The sequence below is a fragment of the Trichosurus vulpecula genome, chromosome 3, assembly GCF_011100635.1.
Source record: "Trichosurus vulpecula isolate mTriVul1 chromosome 3, mTriVul1.pri, whole genome shotgun sequence".
NCBI classification, from domain to species: domain Eukaryota; kingdom Metazoa; phylum Chordata; class Mammalia; order Diprotodontia; family Phalangeridae; genus Trichosurus; species Trichosurus vulpecula.
In genome coordinates, this window is record NC_050575.1 from 364,154,383 (window position 1) to 364,178,637 (window position 24,255).

The 24,255-nt window shown below is 38.0% G+C and overlaps 1 protein-coding gene across 6 annotated transcripts in view; it reads left to right on the top strand.

Annotated features, from left to right (window-relative positions):
- LOC118841668 (zinc finger protein 74-like) overlaps positions 1–23,878 on the top strand; it is a 52,717-nt gene extending 28,839 nt beyond the window's left edge. For 3 of the 6 annotated variants that reach the window (XM_036749249.1, XM_036749245.1, XM_036749246.1), the window contains 3 exons: positions 8,630–8,756; positions 11,583–11,678; positions 22,624–23,858. In XM_036749249.1, coding sequence (XP_036605144.1) covers positions 8,630–8,756; positions 11,583–11,678; positions 22,624–22,718 — 318 coding nt within the window. In that variant the 3' untranslated portion in view covers positions 22,719–23,858. Of the gene's footprint in view, positions 1–8,629; positions 8,757–11,582; positions 11,679–22,623 lie in introns of all 6 variants that reach the window. The other 3 variants (XM_036749247.1, XM_036749250.1, XM_036749248.1) reach the window with 3 other exon arrangements.
- Positions 23,879–24,255: the final 377 nt, after the last annotated feature.

A 24,255-nucleotide genomic window follows, 5' to 3' on the forward strand; every position in this document is an offset into this window, starting at 1 on the left:
GTTCAGTGCAAGAACCCAAGGAACACAAGATGAGAACAAGCAGGGCAGATGACCCTATCCAAAAACACAGCAAGGAACTGAGTCTGGCCACAAAGTTTCAATGTAGGGAGTAAAGCTAGACACATGAGTAAATCAAAGAATACACTGATGAATAAAAAACTATTGAAAATCTAGAGATCCTCAAAAGAAGAGAGTATTTCTATAATAAATGCATCCAGAGAAACTCAAAGGAAAAAAAAGACTGCCACTGAATGCCTAGAAGCAACACAGCAAGAGGTAAAAAATTAAATAATTAGAAGAATAAGCAGCTTAGAAGAGAGAGTGGTAAACCTTACCCAAGTAACAGAAGCCCTAAAAACCAGAATAAATAAACAACAACAACAATAAAAACAATGACTCCATGAGGCAGCAAGAAATCATTAAGACAAAATTTTAAAATTAGAAAAGTAGAAGCAAATGCAAGCTATTTGATATACAAAACAACTGACCTAAAAAAATCCAACAGGTCAAGGAAAGATAATTTAAGAATCACTGGGTTTGCTGAAACTATAATTTAAAAAAGCCCAAGGAATCAATAATGAAAACTACCAAAATCTCTTAAATTCAGAAGGCAAAGTAAAGATAGAATTTACCAATTACCTCCTGAGAGAAACCCCAAATCTAGAGCTCCCACATCAAAGAAAAAATACTGCAAACATCCAGAAAGAAGAATTTCAAGCCCTATGGATTCACAGACAATATCACAAAAGACCTGCCAGCTATTGCTATAAATAGATCTTGGAATGCAATATCCAAAAGGCTAAAGATAGTCTTGCAAACCAAGAAAACTTACCCTGCAAAGCTGAGTATAATCCTCCAAGGGAAAAGATGGATCTTTAATGGAAGAAGACTTACAAGTATTTCTTATGAAAAGACCAGAACTGAAGGGAAAAATGGTCAATTTATTTGAGCAATTGAGCTGTATGATGGAATAGTACTAACATTCAAATGGGGGAAAAATGTGTGTCTCTTTAAGAACCTCAATTTTTAAAAGTTATTTGGGGAGTTAAGTATGAAAAACAGAAGTCCTGGGAGTGGATTGGTTTTGTTCTGAACATTGAAGAAGTGAAAGAGAAGGGGGAGGGTGGCATAAGGAAATATATTTGTGTTGAAAGGAGGAAGAAGGGTATAGAACTTGCTGCTTCTCATATTAGAAGAGTATACAGACATAGAAGAAGAGGATGTGGAGGGAGTGAGCAACAGATGAACCTCACTCTCATTTGAAATGGAAAAAAGATTTGATCATGCATGCATATGCACAAACAAACAATGGGAATACATCAAACTCAATAAGGAAACAAGTGGAGATAGGAAAGTGGAGGTTAAGCAGGAGAATAATTTCAAGGAAGGAATAATCCCAGTTGATCCAAACTTCCTGATCCTGAAGGGAAGATTTGAGGTAGAGGAAAAAGAAAAGAACCAAAATCTATGGGGCATCCTCCATTGTCTCAGATAACTGGTGAATGGCTGAAAAAACTGTGGTATATGAATGTAATAAGAGTATTATTGTGCCATAAGAAATACACTACAGTATTTCATAGAATCTAGGGTAATATGAAGTGAGCTCAACCAGGAGAACCATTTATACAAGTACAGCAATTTTGTAAAGAAAAACAACTTTAAAAGACATAAGAACTCTAATCAGTTCCATGACCAGCCATGGATCTGTGATGAAGCAAATTAACTACCTTTTGATAGAGGGCTGGTAGACATAGGGTACATTTAGACATGGCCACTGTGTGGATTCATTTTATTTGATTATACTTACTTATTACAAGGGTTTTTCTTCTGTCTCTCACTTTTTAAATTGAGAGACGAGAGGAAGGAAATTAGCAATAGTGGTGCCAAAATGGGGAGGTTTTGTAACATTCAAAAAAATATACAGAACAGAATGAAGTTTGGGAGGAAGCACAGATAAGCAGGACACTTTTTAAGGTAACACGTAGAATATATTACACACTTTAAAAAAGCAAGCAGTAAGACATGGAGATTCATGGTTTCACATAGAATTTACATTTGTGCTATAGTCTGAATGGAAATATAAATTTTGAGGTGCTTAAACTTGGAATAGATTTCTTTTTTCATGAAAACAACAACAAAAAGCCTATAGAGATGGAGAGTTCAATGCTATGAACAGTATCAGCTCATAAAACAGCTAAAGCCAATGATTGGGTATAATTATGGAAAAAAGGTAAGCAAGAAGACTTCAGTAACTACTGACCTATATTTTTACTTTCTCCTCTTTATAAAACTTTATAAGAGTTATCTTTGCATAAATTGAGTGTCTAACGAAAATATGAGAGGGGTGGACACTCAAAAATAATGCTTTGTATACCATCATAGCTTCGCATTTACATCATTAACTGAAAGGTATATAAAGAATTCAAGATTCCACTTTTTATTGTTTGTTGATAATAAAACAATATTTGGTATAACAGTGCAGCCTTAAAGACTCTTATTCAACTAGACAGTACCCATGCATAGATTAAAGTCATGATTTGTGACAGATGCAACAATGGGATGACAATGTTTAATGGCCATCTGGTTTTCAATAGCAAGTTAATATAGTAGAGATGTGCTCATCAAAGATGTTTATCAGTATCATTCAGGATGATGGATGCAGAATGAAAATGAATGAATGATTCCCTGAAGATGGTGAGATCCTTCAGGAATTCTTGTTTGTGGGTGCTAATGTGCTGATTTCCTTCAAATTCCATAATATTATGGAAATTTCTCTTTTTAAAAATATTATACACACATATTCTTTTTTACATTCTGCTCTTTTCTGAAAATACCCCTTCTCTTCCCTTACCCTCAAGGTATGGGCATTTAAGTTGCTTTTTTAGTATAATTCCAAATTACTTTTGGGAAGAAGTTGGACCAATTTATAGCTTTACCAACAATGTATTAATGTGTCTGTCTTCCCACAGTTCTTTTAAGATGGACTATGTCTATCTTTTGTCATCTTTGCTAATTTACTCAGGGTGAAGTGAAACCTCAGAGTTGTTTTGATTTACAAATTCACTGAGGTAAATAAACCAGTTGTCTGAAGAGGTTGGGAATGAAAAAGAGCCAAAAACATAAATTCGATAGAACCTAGGAGGGGTTGCAGAGTAAGCCATAACTTTTTGGGGAGGCTTGTCATTTTTGTTCTGGAGAGAGGGTAAAAGTAGCATGATTCATAAAAAATTTTCAGTTGTGAAACTTTGGTCAAAACTTTAAAAAGGGAAGTTTAATGAGGACATACTCACAGTGTAGTATTTATGTTCTAAACTTCAACCGTACAAGTACATGATGGGTATGATGGGGGAGATGTATTAGATAGCGAGTCTATTTCCCTAAAGATTACTGAGCTTTGTCATCCACCCTTCTGCCGGGCCTTTACCTTGCACCCAAAACCTTCTCTATGTGTTGTCTCCTCTAATTAGAATGTGAGCTCCTTGGGAACTTTTCAATTTGTATCACCAGCACTTAGTACAATTTTAGCACAAAATAAGTGCCTAATGAAAGCTTTTCTATTTCACTTTATTTGATGACAACTTTTACTTTATTCTAAACCCAGTATGAGACAGCAATGTGTTGCATTAATCAATATATAGTGAAAGACACTGGTGTGTGTATGTGCGTGTGTGTGTATGTGTATATGTGTGTGTGTAGTAACAAATCTACTGTGCTCTACATTGTTTAGAACACACTTGAAGTTTTGTGTTCAGTTCTGGGCTTCCCATTTTAAGAGGGATGTTGAGAAACTGAAACATGAGGGATACAAAATAGCATAGAGAATGATTGAAAGAACTGGGGATCTTTATCTGGTAAAAAGTGTAGCCAATATAAACTCTGAGGACCCTTACCACAATTCCTGGTCTTACAGACAAATATTGGGTCTTGGAGCAAGGCTACATCCTCTAAGGGCTGTAGGGGTACCCCTGGGGAGGGAGACCTTGGCTCAAGCCCATACCTATGTGCTTCCCTCCTCAAGATTATCAGTTGAGAATAATTTCTACAAGTATTTACTAAGTTGACACAATAGGAACATCTGTTACGGTCCCACAAGTACATACAAAATCCAGGGGAAAGTGGGATTAAGCTTAGAGAACACAGATAACAAATGGGTAGCTCACAGATCCTAGTTTCTTTTCTCTCATATATGAGATGTTCAAGAGTCACGGTCATGGTGTGTAGTTTCTTTACTTTCATTGTGGGGCCTAGAAATGATGTCCAATCTGGCCTCAGATCTCAGGTAGACACTGCTGGTAGCTCATCTAGGGAGGCTGCTAGGATACCATTGGGAAGATGGGAAGTCCAAAATCCTCCATACCCTCTGAAGTTCACAAAATCCTCACCTCTCCAAAGAGGTGGATGAGGAAATGGGGAGGAAGCTTAGGCTTCTTCTTCCCTTCAGATATAGTAAACCCCACTCCGGAGTTTTACTAGAGCACTACTCTTGCTCCAGCCTCTCTAATGGCTCCACTCTCAAATCAACTGAAAATTTGTATAGGACCACTAGGGCACGACAAAGTTTCTTCAGTAGATCTGAATCCTCTTTCCTGTGTTAAGACACTCCATTTCAAAGGACTTTTCCTACATAGTCTAGTGCTTATGATTGATTTTCACCTAAGGTACTATATTTTATCTTTTAATTTATGTAGGGTGAGCCAACAGCTGAATAACTCAATCAATACCACCCTTACTAGACAATTTAGTAATTCTTGGCATCAAATATTTGAAGTGTTGTTCTTTAGAAGAAGACTTAGACTTATTTTGTAACACTTCAGAGGCCACAGGGAAATTACAATTAGACAAATTTCTGCTTGGCTTATGTCAGCAGTCAAATGAATATTCTCCATGAAGTCATTTTTGTTTGGAAGCAGGTTACCATAGATTTAGAGAACAGAGGGGCATGGGGCTCTGCCTCTACTTGCCCATCTCACTTGTCCAGCCTTTGACGTTTTTGAGCATCTTGAAGGTCCTTCAGGCTTCTATTGATCATTGGATTGACACTACCTCTTCCAAAATAAAAAGAGGTACATAGAATCAATCCTGAGACACAACTTGTAGCAGGCCACTGCATTAGCAGATTTCTACACTAGACCTCCACATACGTAAATGAAAACAGTCAGAGGCCACTTATGTACCTTTGGAAAAATGGCAACATATATATTCTTAGGATCACAAGTTAGATTTCCCGCTTTGTCATGACCAGGGATAGGATTGTTTTTTTTCTTTTTTCTCTGCCCGTTTTTGTCAATCTTTCTCACCTTGTTTGCATTTTTTTCTTTCTCTTTACCTGCCTAGCTTTGTTTAAAAACAAAACAAAAACCTTGTTGTATCTCTGTCACTCAAAGGCCTTTATTTATTTGAACCATGTTCTCCATTTTATTTCATTTCTACATAACTAGGTTATCTATACAAAGGTATTAGTATTGAGAAGTTATTTATTTATTTGGAGTGCAGAACTTAATGTAGAATGTAGAGAAGATATGATATGGACTTTTGTCCTAGCAAATCCTACATAACTCACTCAGGATTATCATGAGGAACGTGTTTTGTAAACCATTAAACACTATAAAGATATGAATATTACTCTTTTCATCAGAACAATTGCATTATTGTTACTGTAGCTATTCCCTTCAGTATTTTTAATCTTGGGGCAAAATTTTATCAATTTCATACCAAATGGCTGCATGTTTTTATGACTTAGTATTCAACTGGTGAAAGGTATGAGGAAAATGATTTCAGCTCACATTAAGAGAGAATATTTGACAATTAAAAGTTTTCAAATGAAGTGGCTTCCCTTTTGAAGTAGTATATAACTAGTACCAGAAGTGTTAAAACATTGGCTAAGATAACTACACGTCTTTAATAACTTAGAGGATGTTCCTGCTCTGAGGTTATGTAATTCTTTTGGCTTGTCTTCCCTCCCTTCTCTACCCTATCCTGATCTCTTCATCTCTGAAATACTCCCTACTATGACGTGTTCAGGGAGGACTAGCACATCTGGTAAGAGGACTTGCTGAGCCCTTTTCAGGGCTGCTCATCCACCTTTGGTGTCCAACTGTCACCCAGCTCTCACGTGGAACTCAAGAAGTGGTAGCATGCACAGCAGCCACTTACTGGGAAAACTGTCTTGGCAGACAGGCTAAACTAGGTTAAGGGTAACCAACAGGCCTCAAATCGATCAATGAATTGGGGAATGTCTCCCTCTAGTGAAAACTTTTCCCTGATGGAATGAGTGGATGAGAACAATTTGTTCAAATGCTCATGAAAGAGGCTGAAGCAGGCACTGTGGAGTGCTTAGAGCTTGGTCATCCACTGCATCCTAGGCCATAGCCAGTCATCTTAACTTTTATCTTGCCACCGAACTTCAATGACTCTGGAAGAGACAGTGAGGCTGAAGACTTTGTGCAACTCTGCATTACTTAAATCCAATTGACAAACAAGTCAAGACATCACCCTGTGATGTCTTTGGTCCACTTCAGAAACAAAGGACAAAAAACTCCATTCTATGTGCTTACCATATAATTTAGGATTTGACAATATTCTGTCTTATATTGTTTTCTAAAATTTGTCATGGCTATGTTTTCCAACTGAGCAAAATTGCACGCTTTACAAGGATATATACTGTGTCTTATACTTCTTTGATATATCCAACTTGATATGTCCCACATAGTCTAGAATAGCATTTTCTAATTGTCAGTCTTGGCATATATTTACCAATTCAAAAATCCTTTACTACTAAAGGTCCTTCTTTTTTTTTAAAAAAAGTCTTATTAGTGTCTTTCATTTTTATATTATGGTAATTTTTGCATGTACCCCTTCCTTCATCCTCCACTAAAACTTCCCTAGTAACAAAGAAAAGCAGTTAAGCAAAACTAGTACATCTGAAGATGTAAACGACGTGGTTCCCTAATAATATCCCTTCCTTAGACCTGTGTGCAGTGAGGAGAGGAAGGCATGTTTCATTATCTGTTCTCCAGAATAATTGCTGGTATTTCAGTTACTCAGAATTCGGTTTCCTTTTAGTGATCTTTTCCTTTACATTATTGTAATCATCACATATATTGTTATTTTGATTTTGCCTATTTTGCTTAGCAGTAGTTCATACAAATCTTTCTATAGTTCTCTGAATTTTTCATGTGTATCATCTCTAGTAATATTTTATTCATATGCCATATTAATTTTTTCAACCATTCCTCAGTGTATATCTACTGTTTCCAGTTCTTTGTTACTACAAAACATCCAACCACAAGTATTTTTATTTTATCTTGGTCTAAATGTTGTTACTATTTAAAACATAAAGAACAAAAAAATGACTACTCCCTTAACCATATTTATTGCCCCACTTCCTGCCTCCATTCTAGCTTTGGCTCCCCACCCTACATTCCCAGGTCCTGAGCTGCTAGAAGCCACTGTGCTGTGGCTGCAGAGGGCAGAGCAATCTTTGATAAAGAATTTATACATTATGTTATTTTCCAATATAGCCCGAGTTAGTCTTAAATACTGCCAGGTATGGAACACAATAAAAGTTTTATTTGACTTGAAACATTAAGCATTATGAATGTTATCAGTTCCTATAATCCTGCCAATTTACCCTTACTCCCATTACATTCTGGCTTGTCTTCCAAACTCTGAGTGAATGAAATGCCAGTAATGGTCCTGGGGAACAGATAATGAAACATGCTTCCTCCTCCTCACTGCATCCAGGTTTGAGGGAGAGGGATAATTAGGGAACCATTTTGTTTACATTTGCAGAAGTGGTGGTTTTGCTTAATTGCATTTCTTTGTTACAAGGGAAGTTTTAGCTGGGGGTGGGGAGTGTTAGAGAAGCAGTAGATGCTGGATTTCCAGAAATGACCATGCTGTAAAAAGCTCTTTAGGGCAAGAACTGTCTTTCTTTTTTTCACATTTCTATCCCCAGTTCTTAATACAGTTCCTGGCACATAGTAGGTACTTCATAAATGTTTATTGACTGACAAAATGTTGCCATCTCTCTCCAAGGCCATATCAGGGTTGCAGGATGGTTGTTCTAGTCTGAGTAAAATGTTTTTGAAGGACTCATATGTGCAAAACGATAATCTTTACAGAGTAGTAAAAATTGGGAACTAAGGGGGACACTCACCTGTTGGGGAATAGCTAAACAAATTATACCATATAAATGTTATAGAATATTATTTTGTCATAATTAGTTTCAGCATTAAGTTGAAAGAGCTCTGTAAACTGATGCAGAGTAAGATGAACAGAACCAGGAGAATAATTTGTATATACAATGTGACATCATAGAGAAAACTTCAAAAGACCTTAGAACTCTGATTGATTCAATGATAATCATGAGTCTGAACCCAGCAGTCTAAAGATAAAGCCTCCTGCCAGAGAGGAAAGCAGTTTAAAATGCAAAATAAATACGTATTCTTAGACATGGCCAATGTAAAAAAAAAATGCTGCATTATCCATATTTGTTATGAGGCTTCCTTCCTTCCTTTCTTTCTTCCTTCCTTCCTTCCTGTCTTCTTTCCTTTTGATTGTAAGAGGGAGAGATAATAAATGCTTGCAAAAATAAGTAAACAATTAAAAAAAATACTTGGTATTTCAGGAATCACTGACATTCAAGGATATGTCTATGAGCTTCACCCAAGATGAATGGGGACATTTTGATTCTACTCAGAAAAGTCTGTATAGAGATGTGATGCTGGATAACTACAGGAACCTGGCTTCATTGGGTAAGGGTTGTTTCTGTATTATTCATGGAATAATGTTAGGCAAGAGTAGGTCTTCTTAACCAGGTGTCCAGGAACTTGATTTTAAAAATATTTTGATAACTTCCTTCCTTTCTTTCAATTTCCTTCCTTCCTTCCTTCGTTCCTTCGTTCCTTCCTTCCTTCCTTCCTTCTTTCCTTCCTTCCTTCCTTCCTTCTTTATCTTCTCTCCAGTCCACTCCTCCATAACCCCCAGGCATAGTTTTTAGGATAAAGGAAGCTGTAGTTCTATCATATTTTTATTTAGTCAGATCATACCTGAAATACTGTTCAGTTGTAAGCTCTGCATTTTAGGAAGGATATTGATAAAAGAACACATTCAGAGGAGGGTGATCAGGATAGTGAGAGAACTGGAAACTGTTCCATGCAAGGATTACTTACTTAAAGAACCTGGGAATACCTGTCCTGGAACACAGATGGCTTGGAGATTGGAGATAGGGTGCAAAATGAGAGTTTTCTTTAGCACACTGCAGTCCTTTGAGTTTTACTTTGATTCCTGGAAAAATTCTAGAATGGATCATTAAAGAGATGATTAGTGAAAATAAAGAAAAGGATGCAGTGAGTACAAGGAAGCAAATGAACTGTGGCTTCATTGAAAATAGGTCATGTCATAATAACATGATTTCCTTTTTAACAGGGTTACTAAACTGGTAGATCAGTAAAATATTTTAAATATAGTTTACCTGGATTTTAGCAAAGAATGTGATAAATTATGCCATTTTATTCTTCTGGAAAGGAATGAGAAATGTGGATTAGACAATAGGTTGTATAGCTAAATTAAAAGAGAATTTATTAATTATTAGCTTGGTGTTAACTTGTTTGGTGGCCTCCAGTGGAGTGTCCAGGGATATGTATTTGGTCCATTTCTGTTTAATGTTTTTATTATGACTTGGATAAAGATATAGATGGCACAATCATTGAGTTGCAGAAGATTCTGAAGCTGGAATAGGTAACATAGTGGATGAAAGAGTCAAGATACAAAAAAAAATCTTCACCTGCATTGGGTTGAATCTAATGACATGTGGAAATAAAGGTAAAGTCATACTTAGGATTAAAATCAAGTTTACAAATATAGTGTGCTGAACGCATGCATAGACAGCAGTTAGTTTGAAAAAAGAAATACAGGTTTTGGTGTGCTGCAAATTCAGTATGATACCAATGTGACAGTAAACAAAAGTAATTCAGTCTTGGACTATATTGAGAGGCATAGCCTACAGGAATTAGAGAGGGAGGTGAAAGTCTCTCTCTACTTGTGTAATAATCAGACCAAACCCAGAGTATTGTATTTAGTCCTGGGCACTAGCTTTAAAGAAAGACATCAGAAGTCTGGAAAATATCCATAGGAAGGCAGTCAGAATGTATATCAAAGGTCATTGAGTCCATGTCATGTCAGAATTGGATGAAGGAATTATAGATGTTTAGCCCAGAAAAGAGGAAACTCAGGGAAGACATGATAGCTATGTTCAAGCATTTGAAGGGCTGTTATGTGCAAAGAAATTAGACTTTTTCTGTTAAGGTTGTGCCATGGAGAGTGTGATAGACTTGGAGTCAGGAAGACCCAAGTTTTAATCCTGCCTCAGGCACAACTAGCTGTGTGACCCTAGGCAAATAACTATATCATTATCATCAACAAGCGTTTGTTAATCACTTCCTATGTGCCAGGCACTGTGCTATGCTATGGGGATAGGAGAAAGGCAGAACCATGGTCCCTGCCCTTTTTGGAGGTTACATTCTAACTGGAGAGGCCATATGCAAATAACTGCGGATGTACAAGATGTATATAGTGTAAATGGGAAGTCATCTCAGAGGCAAGGCACTAGAGGAGGTAGATGGAAAAACCTCTTGCACAAAGTGAAATTCGAACTGTATCTTGAAGGAAGCCAGCATCTACCACAGTTTCCTCGTCTATATAACATAGAGATGATAACAGAACTTATTTCACAAGTTTGTTGTCAAGATGAACTGAGATAATATGTAGAGTGCTTTGTAAACCTTAAATTGCTACCTAAATGTTAGTTATTATTATTGTTATTATTAATAAATTTCTAATAATTAGAACTGTTTAAAAATGGCTGCCTAGAGAGGTGCTGGGCATCCTGCCTCTACTTGGAAGGTCTATAGAATCTGCATCAACTCTTGTCAGGTATGTTATGCTGGAGATTCCTTTTGGGTGTGAATTGGACTACATGGTCACTGACATCCCTTCTAACTCTAAATGTGTTACAATAAAGTATGCCAAACTCTGGTGCTGTAATAATAGTAGCTAGCATGCACAAGCACTCTGAGGTTTACAAAGTGCTTTACATGCCATTTGATCTTTACAATCACCCTTAGAGTTTGAGGTTACTATTATCCACATTTTACAAAAGAGGAAACTAAGGCACAGAGAGGTTAAGCGATATGCCCAGGGTCACATGGCTACAAAGTTTCTGAAGCAAGATTTGAGTTCAAGTTTTGCCTATCTCTTAGTCCAGCACTCTATCTGCTCCAAAGCATAGTTGTCACTGCTATGAATTATAGAGAGTTGAAAGAGTAGCCTCCATTGGAGAAAGTAGCAAAAGATACTAAATTGTCAGAGGAAATCTGGGTTTCACACAATATGACAAAATGGGTGATGTAATAGAGGAAGTATTATAGAATATAAGGGTGCTTGTTCAAAAGAGTACAGTGGAGGTGGGGATTTGTAGAGTGCTCCCGTGTGTAGCCAAGAACAATCGGATGGAACTGTTTTCTGCTCTGGTTCTTTGTCTTCCAGCACCAACACTGAAAGCCTTTCTTTTTACTTATAAGCAGGACATCCAGTTTCCAAACCAGATGTGATTTCTCATTTGGAGCATGGAAAAGGCCCCTGGACCAAGAAGGAAATTCCAAAAAGCAACCGCCTAGGTGAGTGTGAGAACCCAGCAGGTGGAAATCACTGTAACAGTCACAAAGGGTGGAATTTTGGAAGCAGTGATTGGGTAAGTCTCCTTAAATGTCCCATAAACATGGGGCATGTGGGGAGAACTGAGGCCATTTGCCTTGAACTCCCTTAGATACCTGAACTATACCTAAACATTTCACAGATTCTCGAAGTTGAAAACGATCTTTGAGGTTAGCTGTTCCTACCTCATACCCAGTGCACATACCTGACAAAGAGCCTTCTGCTTCTGATATAGCATGTTATATTTTCGGTCAGCTGAAGCAATTATTAAATTCTTCCTTATATTGAATCTAATCTCCCACATTTATCTAGCCAGGGTATTTTACTTTGCTGTTCTTCTCCTTCCTTTTTTTACAGGATAGTTCCACTTAAATATCCCACCATTAAGTGGATTTTTTTCATGTTTTGAGTTTTTGTATATTTTGTGAGGCTTTCTGATGTATGTCATTCCTAAAAATATTAGCTCTTGAAAGAGACAGTCAGGTGTAGTGGGAGTCACACAATCAAGAGGACTGATCTTATGTCTTGCTTATGGATACTCCTCTCTCTTAAGGTCAGTATGTCTTCCTGTTGGAGTTAAGTCTCTTCTCCCTGCCTCCCCACCTCGACCTCTGGCCATAGCAAAGGGTCTCATATACCTTCTCTCCTGGGAATCACATTTCTTGTTCAAGGGAAAGTAATCTCTCCAGGTGTCCAGCAAAGACCCATTAAAAAATTTCTGTCTCTCCTCCTCACCCTCATCCATGGGTGTGCTTCAGTAGTATTCTATCACTTTGCCTTCTAAGTCTAGATTAGCTTTCATGAACCAGTCCCAACTGCAGCCCTTCTCCTTCTGTTATTTTCTCTTCCATGGCCTCTAAATCTTGTTAAGAAGCTGAAGAAATTACTGTTTCTTCTCTGCTCACATGGTGGCTGGGAGGATGTCCACCTCCAGTTCTCATGTCTCTTGCTTTCCCTCTTTTCACTGGAGCTACTTCCCACTGTTGGAGGCAGCTAGATGGCTCAGTGGACAGAGCACTGGGCCTGGAGTCAGGAAGACTTGAGTTCAAATCTGGCCTCAGACCTTTACTAGCTGTGTGACTCTGGACAAGTCACTTAACCTCTGTTTGCCTTAATCCATTGGAGAAGAAAATGGCAAACCACTTCAGTATCTTTGCCAAGAAAACCCCATGGACAATATAATCCATGGGGACATGAAGCCAGTCACTGAACAACAATTTCCCATTGTATTTTCATTCCCACAACAGATATTGATTCACTCATAGAGAATCATGAGATTCAGTTCACAGAACATTAATCCAGTATTTCCTTCTTACCTTCCTCTGACTTCTTCACCCATACCCTTTTTTTTAAAAAATTGAATATGTGATTTATCGGTGTAGTGAGCTTCAGGTGAGCAACTTTCTCTATCAGTGGAATTGACTTTTTCAAGGCAACTTGTCATTTTAGAGAGGCTAAACTAATTTAAGGTTAACCTCCTGAGAGGTTAAGAGACTTGTTCAGGGACACACAGCTGACATCTATTAGACACAGTGCTGGAAGCTGTGATCCTCAGGTCATCTTTGCCACTATGCCAGGCTCCTTATTTCCTCTTAAATTTGTAGCCCTTTAGAATCTTTTGTCCCTTGCTGTTCCCTCTTTGTTATTTTTTTTTAAAGAGAGCCTAGAAACAAGAGAGAATTGGTTTCTCAGCTCAGTTTTTTTTTCTCGATAATTGTGCTTATTTACGTTGCTTCTGTTTTAGTTTTGTCTGGATTGTTTGCAGGTTGAATGTTCTCACCTCTTGTTTCTTTTGCAGGAATAACCCAAATGCCTCTTTTTTGTTGAAGTTCCACATGTATCCATAGATGATTAGGCTGATATTTAATGCTATTTTAATTTGGGGGTACAACATGATCCCCTTTTCTTTTTTGGAATATCCTATTCTAACCTCTCATTTCTAACCTAATATCTATCCTTATATCTCTTTCAAGTTTTATTTCTCTGTTGAAAAGTTTTGGAGGTTCTTGCTGCTATTCCATGATCTCTGGGAAATCTTTCACCAGGGGCCTTGGCTTTGTTTTCCTTTGAAGCAGGGGTTCTTAACATAGGGTTCACAGATGGGGTCTGTGGGTTAATCTCAGTGCATCTATGAACTTGGATGGAAAAAATTACATCTTTATTTCAACATAATTGGTTTCCTGTTTAATCCCATATATTTTATGCGCTTAAAATATTACTATAAGAAGGAATTGATAGGCTTAGCCAAACTGCCAGAGGGATCCATGATGCTAAAAAGGTCAAGAATCCCTACTTTAATCCCTGCTTCATCGTGTTATGGCCTTCTTTTGAATTTTCTTGTTTTCCTTCTATCTTTATAAGTCTGTCTTTCTGACAAGAGCACATTGGAACACTTTGTTTCTGTGTCCCAATAATATTGAAAATTTCTTATCACCTCTTAACCCTAAACCATAACTTCAATAATCACTTTTATAGTACCTTTCACCATCTGAGGAAACGATGACACTGCAGTGGGCACACGAATGATAAAAATCTTCATCTTGTCACTGCCCTAATCAGGAATCTACAACACCAGCTGTATCAAGGCTAAAGTATATTTCCTTCTAATTCCTCAATTGCCTTCTCTTCATTTAGTTTTCAGTCTGTTCACATTTCATGTTTGTTCCTCCATGGGTAGCAGTCTAGCATAGAAGAAAGATCCCAGGATTTAGCATCAAAAGATGAGTTCAAGTCTTGCTTTGCCACTTACAAACTGTGTGACCTTGCACTACCTGTTTCTTTTTCTGTAAAATAGGATAAAAATATTTGACCACTCACCTTATAGAGTTATTTTGAGGAAAGAACTTTGTAAATATATATGAATGCAACACACATACATATACACACACATAAATGCACATATATATACATACAAATGTATATATATATATGTATACACAAATTATTATTGGAGAGGCAGTGTGGTAGAGTAGAAAGAACACAGGTTATGAAGTAAAAATCTGGATTCAAGAATGAGTATAATCAACATTTGATCACATACTATGTATTTTTTATCTTTGTTTCATATGTGTTAGTCTTGTCTCTCCATCTAGATTCTAAAGACCCAGAGGGAAGCGCCCATTTCCTATACTTCCAATTACCTCCAGTGTTGGATATGTGGTAGGCGCTTGGTAAATAAACCCTCGATTGATTGTTTACTGTGGAGTCAGGACACCTTTCTTTGCCTCCCTTCTTTCTATTCTCTCTCTCTCTCTCCCCTCTCCTTCACTCACTTCCTATCCTTTATTTTTTTCTTCCTCTTCTTTTCCTTCCCTCACAATACTACCTGTTAAGAGTTTAGAATCTAAATAGGAAGTTAAAACTATGAAATATTTTAAAATAGAACATTTAGAAGTGAAATTTTTAAATAAATAAGGTAGAACAATATTATAGCGCTAAGTTCCAAAATGCATAGGCAATAAATGACTTTGAAGTTCAAATTAACAAATATTTATTGAAGGCCTACCATGTACAGGACCCTTTATAGTCAGTATTGTGGAGAATAGGAAAAAGAATAAGAGAGCCTCAAATTCAATTACATTTTTAGCCTAGTCGGGGAGATGAAGCATGTACAAGAACAATTATAATAAAAGATAATTCAGATAGTTCAGAACAACAATGTGCGCTGGCATGATTGGTCTTTTTTGTTAGTGACATGATCTGGACCCTGAAAAATGTTCAGAATTTGAATAGGTGGAGAGAAAGGGAGATGGCATTCCAGGTAGAATGAACAGCATGAACAAAGGGTTCAGAATGAGTAGGGCTATGGATGAGAAAGAAGAGAGATCAGATTGAATTCAGTATAAAGTAGAACTGGTATACCAGGGCCAGGTTGTAGAGGGCTTTTATTGCCAACCTGATTTCTGTGAATTATACCTTCTAGGTAAGATAGAACTAGAGGATGTCTTTCAGCAAGGGAAGAGTTTTACCAAATCAGGGGATAGACAGTAGCAGTAGGTCTGTGGGGGCCAGAGACAGGGGAGAGTTGAGTAGTCAGGAACCCAGTAACAGCAAATTTGGTTTAAAGCTTTATCCTACCTTTTTTCCTTCCTGATGGCAACTTTCCTGATTTTAAGCATCAAGATGTTGTAAATGATGGACCCAACACAAGAATGGGTTATAAAAGATCAAGTTTCTTCACTCATAGGAACACTGGACAAATTTAGTGGTTGAATTGAGAGCCAAGATTTTTTTCCTTTTTTCTCTGTGCATATGATATTTCTATGGTGGCAAATATGGCCGGCATGGAATACAGAATCTACCATGTTTGAGAAGACAGGAAACTTTTTGGGTGGGGGCTTTTTAAGGGGCCCTGGGGGTGCCAGGAACTATGTCACTGGTACAAAAAGCCTGTGGTTATGCATAAGACAAAGAACCTTTATACTCTTGCTACCTAGGTAGCAGGGGTTACTGTCCTTAGCATTCCCTAGTTCCCATGTGACTTGTAATTCTATCTATTCTGAAACCTAATGATTTTCCGCTTCAAATCCTACCTGCTCCTCAGTCTCCTCCTTCACTTGTGATGTCTTTAGTCCTGACCATAGCCTACCACAAGCTTTCATGCCATGCTTCTTAGAGGGAAGCCCTAAATCTGCAAACCAATTTAGCTGAACAGTTCAGTAGGCATTTATTAAGCTCTTCTTCTGTGAAAGACATACATCTCCAGGTGCCAGTGAAGCAAAAACAAAAATGAAATAACCTGCCCTCAAAACATACATTTTTGCTAGAAGTATCCAAAATATACACAGATATATAAATACAAAATAATTGGGTGGAGTAACCAGAGGGAATTAGGAAAGACCTTTTGTCAGAGATGACACTTGAGCTGAGTTTTTAAGGCAAGTTGGGGAGTCTAAGAGGTGGAAACGAAAAGGGACAGTACTCCAAGCTTGTACAATGGCATGGAGGTGGGAGATAAAATATCATGCTAAGGGAACATCTAATAGTATAATTTGAATTGCAGGTAATGTGTGGGAGGGAGATTCATGTGAAATCAGTATGAAATGATAGATTTGAGGCAGATTGTAAAAGGCTTTAAGTGCCAAAAAGAAGAGTTTATATTTTATCTTAGAGGCAATAAGAAGCAACTGGAACTTTATGAGCAGAAGAGTAAAAGGTAAGATCTGTACTTAAAGATTATTAATTTGCCAACTCTGTGGAGGATGGATTTGAGAGGGGAGAGGCTGGAAGCAGGGAGACTAATTAGGAACTATTGCAATATTCCAGGTGAGAGGTGTACAGGGATGGTGGCCTTTTAAGCAAAGAGAAGGGGATGAAAGTGAGAGATGTTGTATAGATAGAACCAAGGAGTCCTCGCAACTAATTGGATGGGAAGTCAAGAAGACTGAAGAGTTGAAGATCATCCCAAGGTTGCAAAGGTGGGATCCTGGGAGGCTGGGTTTGCCCTTTACAGGAAGAAGGAAATTAGCAAGATGGGACAAGTTGAGAGGAAAGGTAATGAGTTTTGTTTTAGATAAACTGAATTTAAGATAATCCTAGGGGATATCCAGGTGGAGACAGCCAGCAGACAGATGATAAAGGACTATAACTTATGAAACTTGAGGGCTGAAAATGCATACATACACACACACACACACACACACACACACACAGAGTGTATATATGCATGTAGGTATATATTTGGGAATTATCTACATAATTAAGCCCCTAGAAGCTGATGAGATCACCAGAAGACAGTATATAGGAAACAAAAGGCCTAATACATAGCCCTAGAATGTCACCCATTCATGGTGGGACCAGGAAATAAATGTAAAAATCATCCAATCTAATTCCCTTATTTTTATACATGAAGAAATTGAGGTTCAGAGTTATGAAGTGATTTGCCTAAAGTCACACAGGTAGTAGCATCTGAACAAGAATTTCAACCGAAGTCCTTTAACTCCATTTCCAGTGCTTGTTCCACTCTACAACTCTGTGAGGATGACAAAATCCACAGGACCATGAAAACAGGAATAGCACTAGTGATCAGAACTGGGCCCAATCCTGGGTAAATATGATATGCTCTTTGGCTCACTTAAATTTTCTCTTCAGTGCGGCAGATGCTTGTCCTACAGATACAAGCATGGCGTGATTGCATCTAGATTCAAGTGGGGGCTCTGTGATTGAAAGTTATCTGGGTATGGTTAGTGTAGGAGAGCTATGCAGTAGGGAAGTATGGAATTGTATGTGGAAGATTACTTTGATAGTGCTGGATAGATAGCTGGGAGGGAGAGGAAGGATTAGAAGTAGGTAGGCTAGGCATGAAGTAATGGGCCTCAACTCTTAACCCAGACTGCTTCCTTTAATTCCAGCTCATCTCATATTTGCCTTTAGCCAGATCTCTTCTCATTAATGTGTCATATTGTTCAACCAGGACTAGTTGTTTCAATAATCCTTGATAAGATTGTTTCACTCCCCTTTGTTCACTTGCACAATGTATCAGCCCTGTTCCCTATCTCCTCTTTAACCTAAAGACTTGTGTCCCTTTCTAACTACTTTTCCCTTCTGTTTTCCACCATATGAGTAGACCGTAATGTCATTTGTTAACTGCTATTCAGGACACATTGTTCCTTGTTAATGTCACTCTTCCATCCCCACTTTATAGTGGTTTGCTTTTTCCTAGGACAAGGAATAGGGACATATGCAGATTTGATTTCTTTCAGACTGGGAGACTAGGCTTGAAACCAAGCAGTCAATTGCAAAGCAGGGGATTTTCAAAGATGAATTATCTCAGAAAATTATAATGGAACATGTTACAAAGGGTTATCTCTTGAACTCCAAGTTTAGAGAAGACTATGAATGTGATGCTCAATTAGAGACACCATGGAGAATCCAGGATCAACATTTTCGGCAAATAATAATTTCGCAAAAGAAAACCCTTTCTAGGAAGATAGGAATTAAGTGTAGTGAATTTGGAGAAAACATCAGTTTAAGTTCAGTTCTTAACATAGAATTCCTATGAGAGAGAGACTCCACAAATATGGTACTCATGGAAAAATCTACAAATATAATTCATTTTCTTCTCCAGATCATTTTACAGATGAAGAACTGAGGCAAATATGGTTAAGTAATTTGCCCAGGGTCACACAGCTAGTAAATATGTCAAGTCAGATTTGAATTCATGAAGATGAGTCTTCTTGACTCTAGCTCCAGCACTTTATCCACTGTGCCACCTAGCTGTCCCACAGAGAAATGATAGTTTAATAAAATACAATATCCATTTGTACCAATCCCTCTAAAAATTGAACAGAATGATATTTTATCATAATAAAACAATTATTTGAAATGAAGGGCTGACATAAAATGAAAAATGTTAGAAGCATTACAACTGAAAGGTGCAAAATAAAGGTTGCCCAATTTGGTCATTTCTATTCAACGTGTTTTGTCTAAAGCATGAAAAACTAAAGGAATACACATTGGTGACAAAGGGACAAACCTATTTCTAGTTGTAAAAGCAGCTTGCTCCTCAGAAAGAAAGCTATGGCAAATCTGGGCAGCACACTCAAAAGCAGAGACATCATCTTGCTGACAAGGGTCCACACAATCACATTTATAGTTTTTGAAATGTGTGGTTATGAGAGTTGGACTACTTTGAATTGTGGTGCTAGGGAACACTGTTGAGAGTCCCTTGGTCAGCAAGGAGATCAATACTTAAAAAAATAACAAGGCAGTCAAATAAGTCAATACTTAAAAACAATACTTAAAATTTAAAATACTTAAAACAATACTTAAAAAATAACTCAAGGTATTCACTGGAAGGTCAAATACTGAAGCCGAAGCTTAAATACTTTGATCACATAATGAGAAGATGGGACTAAATGAAAAAGACCCTGATTTTGGGAAAGACTGAAGTTAAAAGGAAAATGGGATGGTAGAGGATGAGATGGATAGTGTCATGGCAACAATGAACATGAGCTTGGACAGACTTCATGAGACAGTGGAGGATAGAAGGGCCTGGCATGCTACAGTCCATGGGGTTAGATATGACTGAATGACTGCTCAACAACAACAAAGATTAAATGATTGTCTATCCAGAAAATCTAAGATGCCCAATAAAAATACCAATTGGGTTAATAATGGGCTTTATATAAAAATAAATAATTGTGTATGACAGAATTCAATGTAAAAAATAGAATCATTAGATCACCGGTGAAAGAAATTATGGCTAATATATCTCATATCAGCACATCAGGAAGCTGTGATTTTGTCAGTGTGCAAACACCTTCCACTGATATGGATTGCAAGCCTATAACAGTACAGCACTTCTTAAACTCAGGACCCCTTCCCACTCTTAAAAATTACTGAGTTCTTGTTTATATGGATTATGTCTATCATTACTGACTGTATTAGGAATTAAAACATCATAGTAATTATTATGAAAATATTTTTGACCTCACCAAACCCCTGAAAGATTCCAGGGGTCTTTGGATCACACTTTGAGAACCACTAACTGAGAAGATAAGCTTTAGAGAATTGCCCAAGGCTTATATATCTCATAATATGATGAAATGAATGAATGGGGCTATTATACATATTATATATATCTATTATATAAGCGTGAAACTCCCTTGTGTTAGGAAAGGATGTAATGATGCAAGGTGCCACAGGGCAGCTGATTGTCATGCCCTCTGCAGAAGCAATGATTTAATTACTGTTCTTAGAGAAGAGGGTGGAAATGGGTGAACACTGAAGCAGGGTATATAGTAAGACACCCAGGGTGGATGGATGGATGGAATGGAATGTGAAGCATGATCTGAGGCCAGCTCAATATAGTGGATTGGGTGAGTTTGTACTCAACAATTTAGACATTTCATCCTCAGGGTGGAGTCCTAAAGCTAAGTGGATTAACAGTCTCCAGGGAGAGGGGAATGTCCTCTAGCTCATATTTGTCCAGCACTTCACAGTTTACAAATCATTTTGTAAGCATTACTTCCTTTGATTTTCTGGGCAGCTATATGAGATAGGTAATGCAGGTATTACATTTCACAAATAAAGAAATTAGGGCTAGGGCAGCTGAAGGGACTTGCCCAACAGCTATTAAACTGCAATCCTTGTTACCATGCAAGTCCTCACTCTAGTTGGCTCTTCAGGACCTAGGGTTTAGACAAGTTGGCCTTAGTGGAGCTCCCAAGGATTCAGACTCTCCCACTTCCCCTTGCCAGGCAGTTAGATGGCATTCTTGGAGTCAGAAAGACCCAGGTTCAAGTCCTGCCTCAGACATTCACTAGCTGCATGACCTTAGGCAAGTCATTTAACCTCTTTGTACCTCAGTTTCCTCATCTGTAAAATGAAAAGGTTGGAGTCAATGTTCTCTGAGTAAAATCTCTTCCTGCTCTAAATTTATGATCCTATGATCCTTCCTTGACTCTTGCCACAGTAACTATGGGCAATGCTGTAGCTGACCATGTTTTATTTTGCCCTACTTTATGACTGGACTCATAACTGGGTTTCACCCATCTCTCTCCAGGGTTATCTCTGCACCCTAGAATTTGGGGGTTCAGACTACTCTTCCCTCTTTGAGAGTCTATTCTTTAGATTTCTCCTCTTCCTGGGTTTGAGATATAAAGGTATCGGGACATGCGTTTAAGACAGAGGCTAGTCTGGGTCCTGTTCTCTTTAAGCACACACTTGCTACTTTTGGGTGTGGTTAGGGACACTAAAATTCATTTTCTCAGTGCTAAAGCCCTACACTTTTGTTTTTACCAATTGAAATAAGCAACCTTTCCTCCCTACTTCAGAGCAGGAATGTGTTAGTAACAATATGGAATACAGGATAGCTGAGTTTGGGGATGGCAAAATAGCTGTTGTCAATAGCCCTGACGAAGCCCCAGCTTCTCACTGATGCTGGGGTTGTGCAAGGCCAGCACCTAAAAGCTTGTAGAAGTAGAACTTGCTGGATAGTAGTCTAGTCCTGTAATTACACTGCTACTTAAAGAGCTGGTTGTCTTTGAAGGAAGGAAAGTGAGAGGGGATGGTCTTGTGATAATGGAGCAATGCATTTATATTCCTTTGTGTTATGTAGGTCCCTTGGGGAGTCTTATACTCTGAGCTGGTCTGTGTACTGTGTGAAATCTTACACACAGAGCATCCTGATGGTTTGTGCAATGGTGTTTTATGTGACAGCAAACAACATCTGTACCTTGGCAACACTCAAGCCTTTTCCTTTTTTCTCGTGTATGAGTGATTTCTTGTATCCTCTGGAACTGATTTTTTCAAAATTATGATGGAGGATTTCTGAGAGAAAATGCTAACTCCTCTATCTCCCCACCACTGCAAATATTGGCATTGTTGATAGCCCAGATTTCCACATTCCCAGCCTTGGGATATATGCATTTTGTGAGGGGGGTGGAAGAGGGAGGTGAGGAAGTAGTGGTCTATCTAGGATTCCATTTAGATTCCTGCTCTTAAAAGACATGAAATGAAATACTCTGCCTCACCTGCAAAATCAAAGTCTTTCCCCCAGGTTCTCTTTTCCTGTCCACACAACCATTTAGATTTTATCGTGCTCTACCAAGGTCAAAACTCACATGTACGGATTAGAGTGGGTCTTAGCTGGAGCTATGTTGTCTCAAACTAAAAATCTTAGCAGATGCACTCAAACACACCCCAGTGAAAACCTGGTTCTGGATTAACTCTGTAAAAAGAGCCTTGAAGCTAGATGAAATTTGTTTTAGTTTCTTGTAATCTACCAACTTTGAATGGTTAGTCTGCTTTTCCTTCTAAATTGGACATATTCAAAAAAAGGTGACCTTAAGCAACTGCTTATTGGTGGAACTCAGGAAATCTCTCTGCCTCTTTCCTCCCCCCAACCCAAGTCCTTTCCTATCTCTTTGAGGTCCCATTGTTAACCCAAAGCTTTCTTACCCACAGGTACTTCCCTGGCTAAGCACCAGTTTGTCTTACCCAGAGTTTTCTGTCTGATGATATGCTGCTTCTCACGAGTTGCCAGACCTCAACTTATTTGAAGCATTTTGCTCATTTCTAGTCCTGATCTCTCTGGCTTGGAGAATCTCCTCTAAAAGCATCAGGACCATACTGCTTTTGGTAACTTTTGCTGATGCCTTTGCCTAGGTTGTTTCCATCCCGTCATTCATTATCATCATATATAAAGGATTCATACTAGGGTTAGGTTATATGGGCTCTACTTCCCTTCTCTGAACTGATAGGGGAGCATGGGAAAGAAGGGAGCACTTTGGTGTACACTATAGCAAGAGTCTTCAGATCCCAAGGCATATGTGATCAACTACCACTCCACCCTTCCTGGAGCAGCCAATATTGGGACTTAGTACAACCTACTCTTCATGCCTTATCTCTGAACAATTCTTCATTCCACCTTCCCGTAGGCATGTAAGCCTCTAACTTCCCTTTTGGTATGGGGGTAAGCTCTTCTGGGTATTTATAATCCAAACCCTATTTGTTACCTATAGCAATACCTGAGCAGATGTCATTGGTAAATAACCACTCCAACCACCCAATATGCTCACTCCCTATCTCCCCTGATCAATTTATGGCTGTGGCACTAGACTTCTAATTGGTTTCCCATCTCAAATCTTTCCCTACTTTAATCCATTCTTCAGACAACCACCAAAATGATTTTCCTAAAGTAGATCTGACCATATTCCCTGCCAATTCAAGAAACTTCAGTGGCTCCCTGTTCATTCTGAGATCAAATATAAACTGCAATATTTGGCATTTAAAGACCTCCAAAACCTGGCCCCAACCTACCTTTCTAACTTTGTTATACAGTTCTATTATTCATGCACTGTACAATCCAATCACATGGGCCTTCTTGCTGTTCCTCATCTTTATACAAAACCATCCAAAATATCCAAATATGAATAGGATATTAAACATCCATTAAGCAGAACCATGAAAATAAAGAGGAATGCATTTATAGAAGAAGCTCTCTGCTGAGTTGAATTCAGAGACAATTCACTTTTGCTTATCATTTTCCCATTGTGTATGATGATTGTCTTCATGCAGAAAACATGACTCCTGAAGAGCTATTATGTTCACTGTTATAACCTATTGTTTATTGTAATTTGTATTTGTGTATGTTTTATAATGTGTGTACAGTAGAGCATGTATGTAATTTATAAATAAATTGATATATATGTATAAATGGGGGGTGTGCTCAACATTATTTTTTTTAGTGATAGGGTGTGTAATCAAAAGTTTGCATATTACTGTTTTTTTAGAGAAATAATTATTATGCCACAGCCCCCCAAACTGAATGAAACTTTTCTTAAGCATCCCAAGGTCTCATTATCTTTTTCTGGTTGCCACATCACACTGCTGATACGTCACAGTCAGTTGAACCTCTTCTACCCTCCTGTGGGCCTGAACTCCACAAAAATACCTGCCACTACCAAATATGGATGTCTTAGATGCAACATTTAATCTCTTTCTCATCTCTACTTTCACCAACTAAACTCCCCAGACCATAAAACTGCTCTTCCTAGGGTCTTTGTTTATAAGGCACACAAAATAATAGAAATCAAT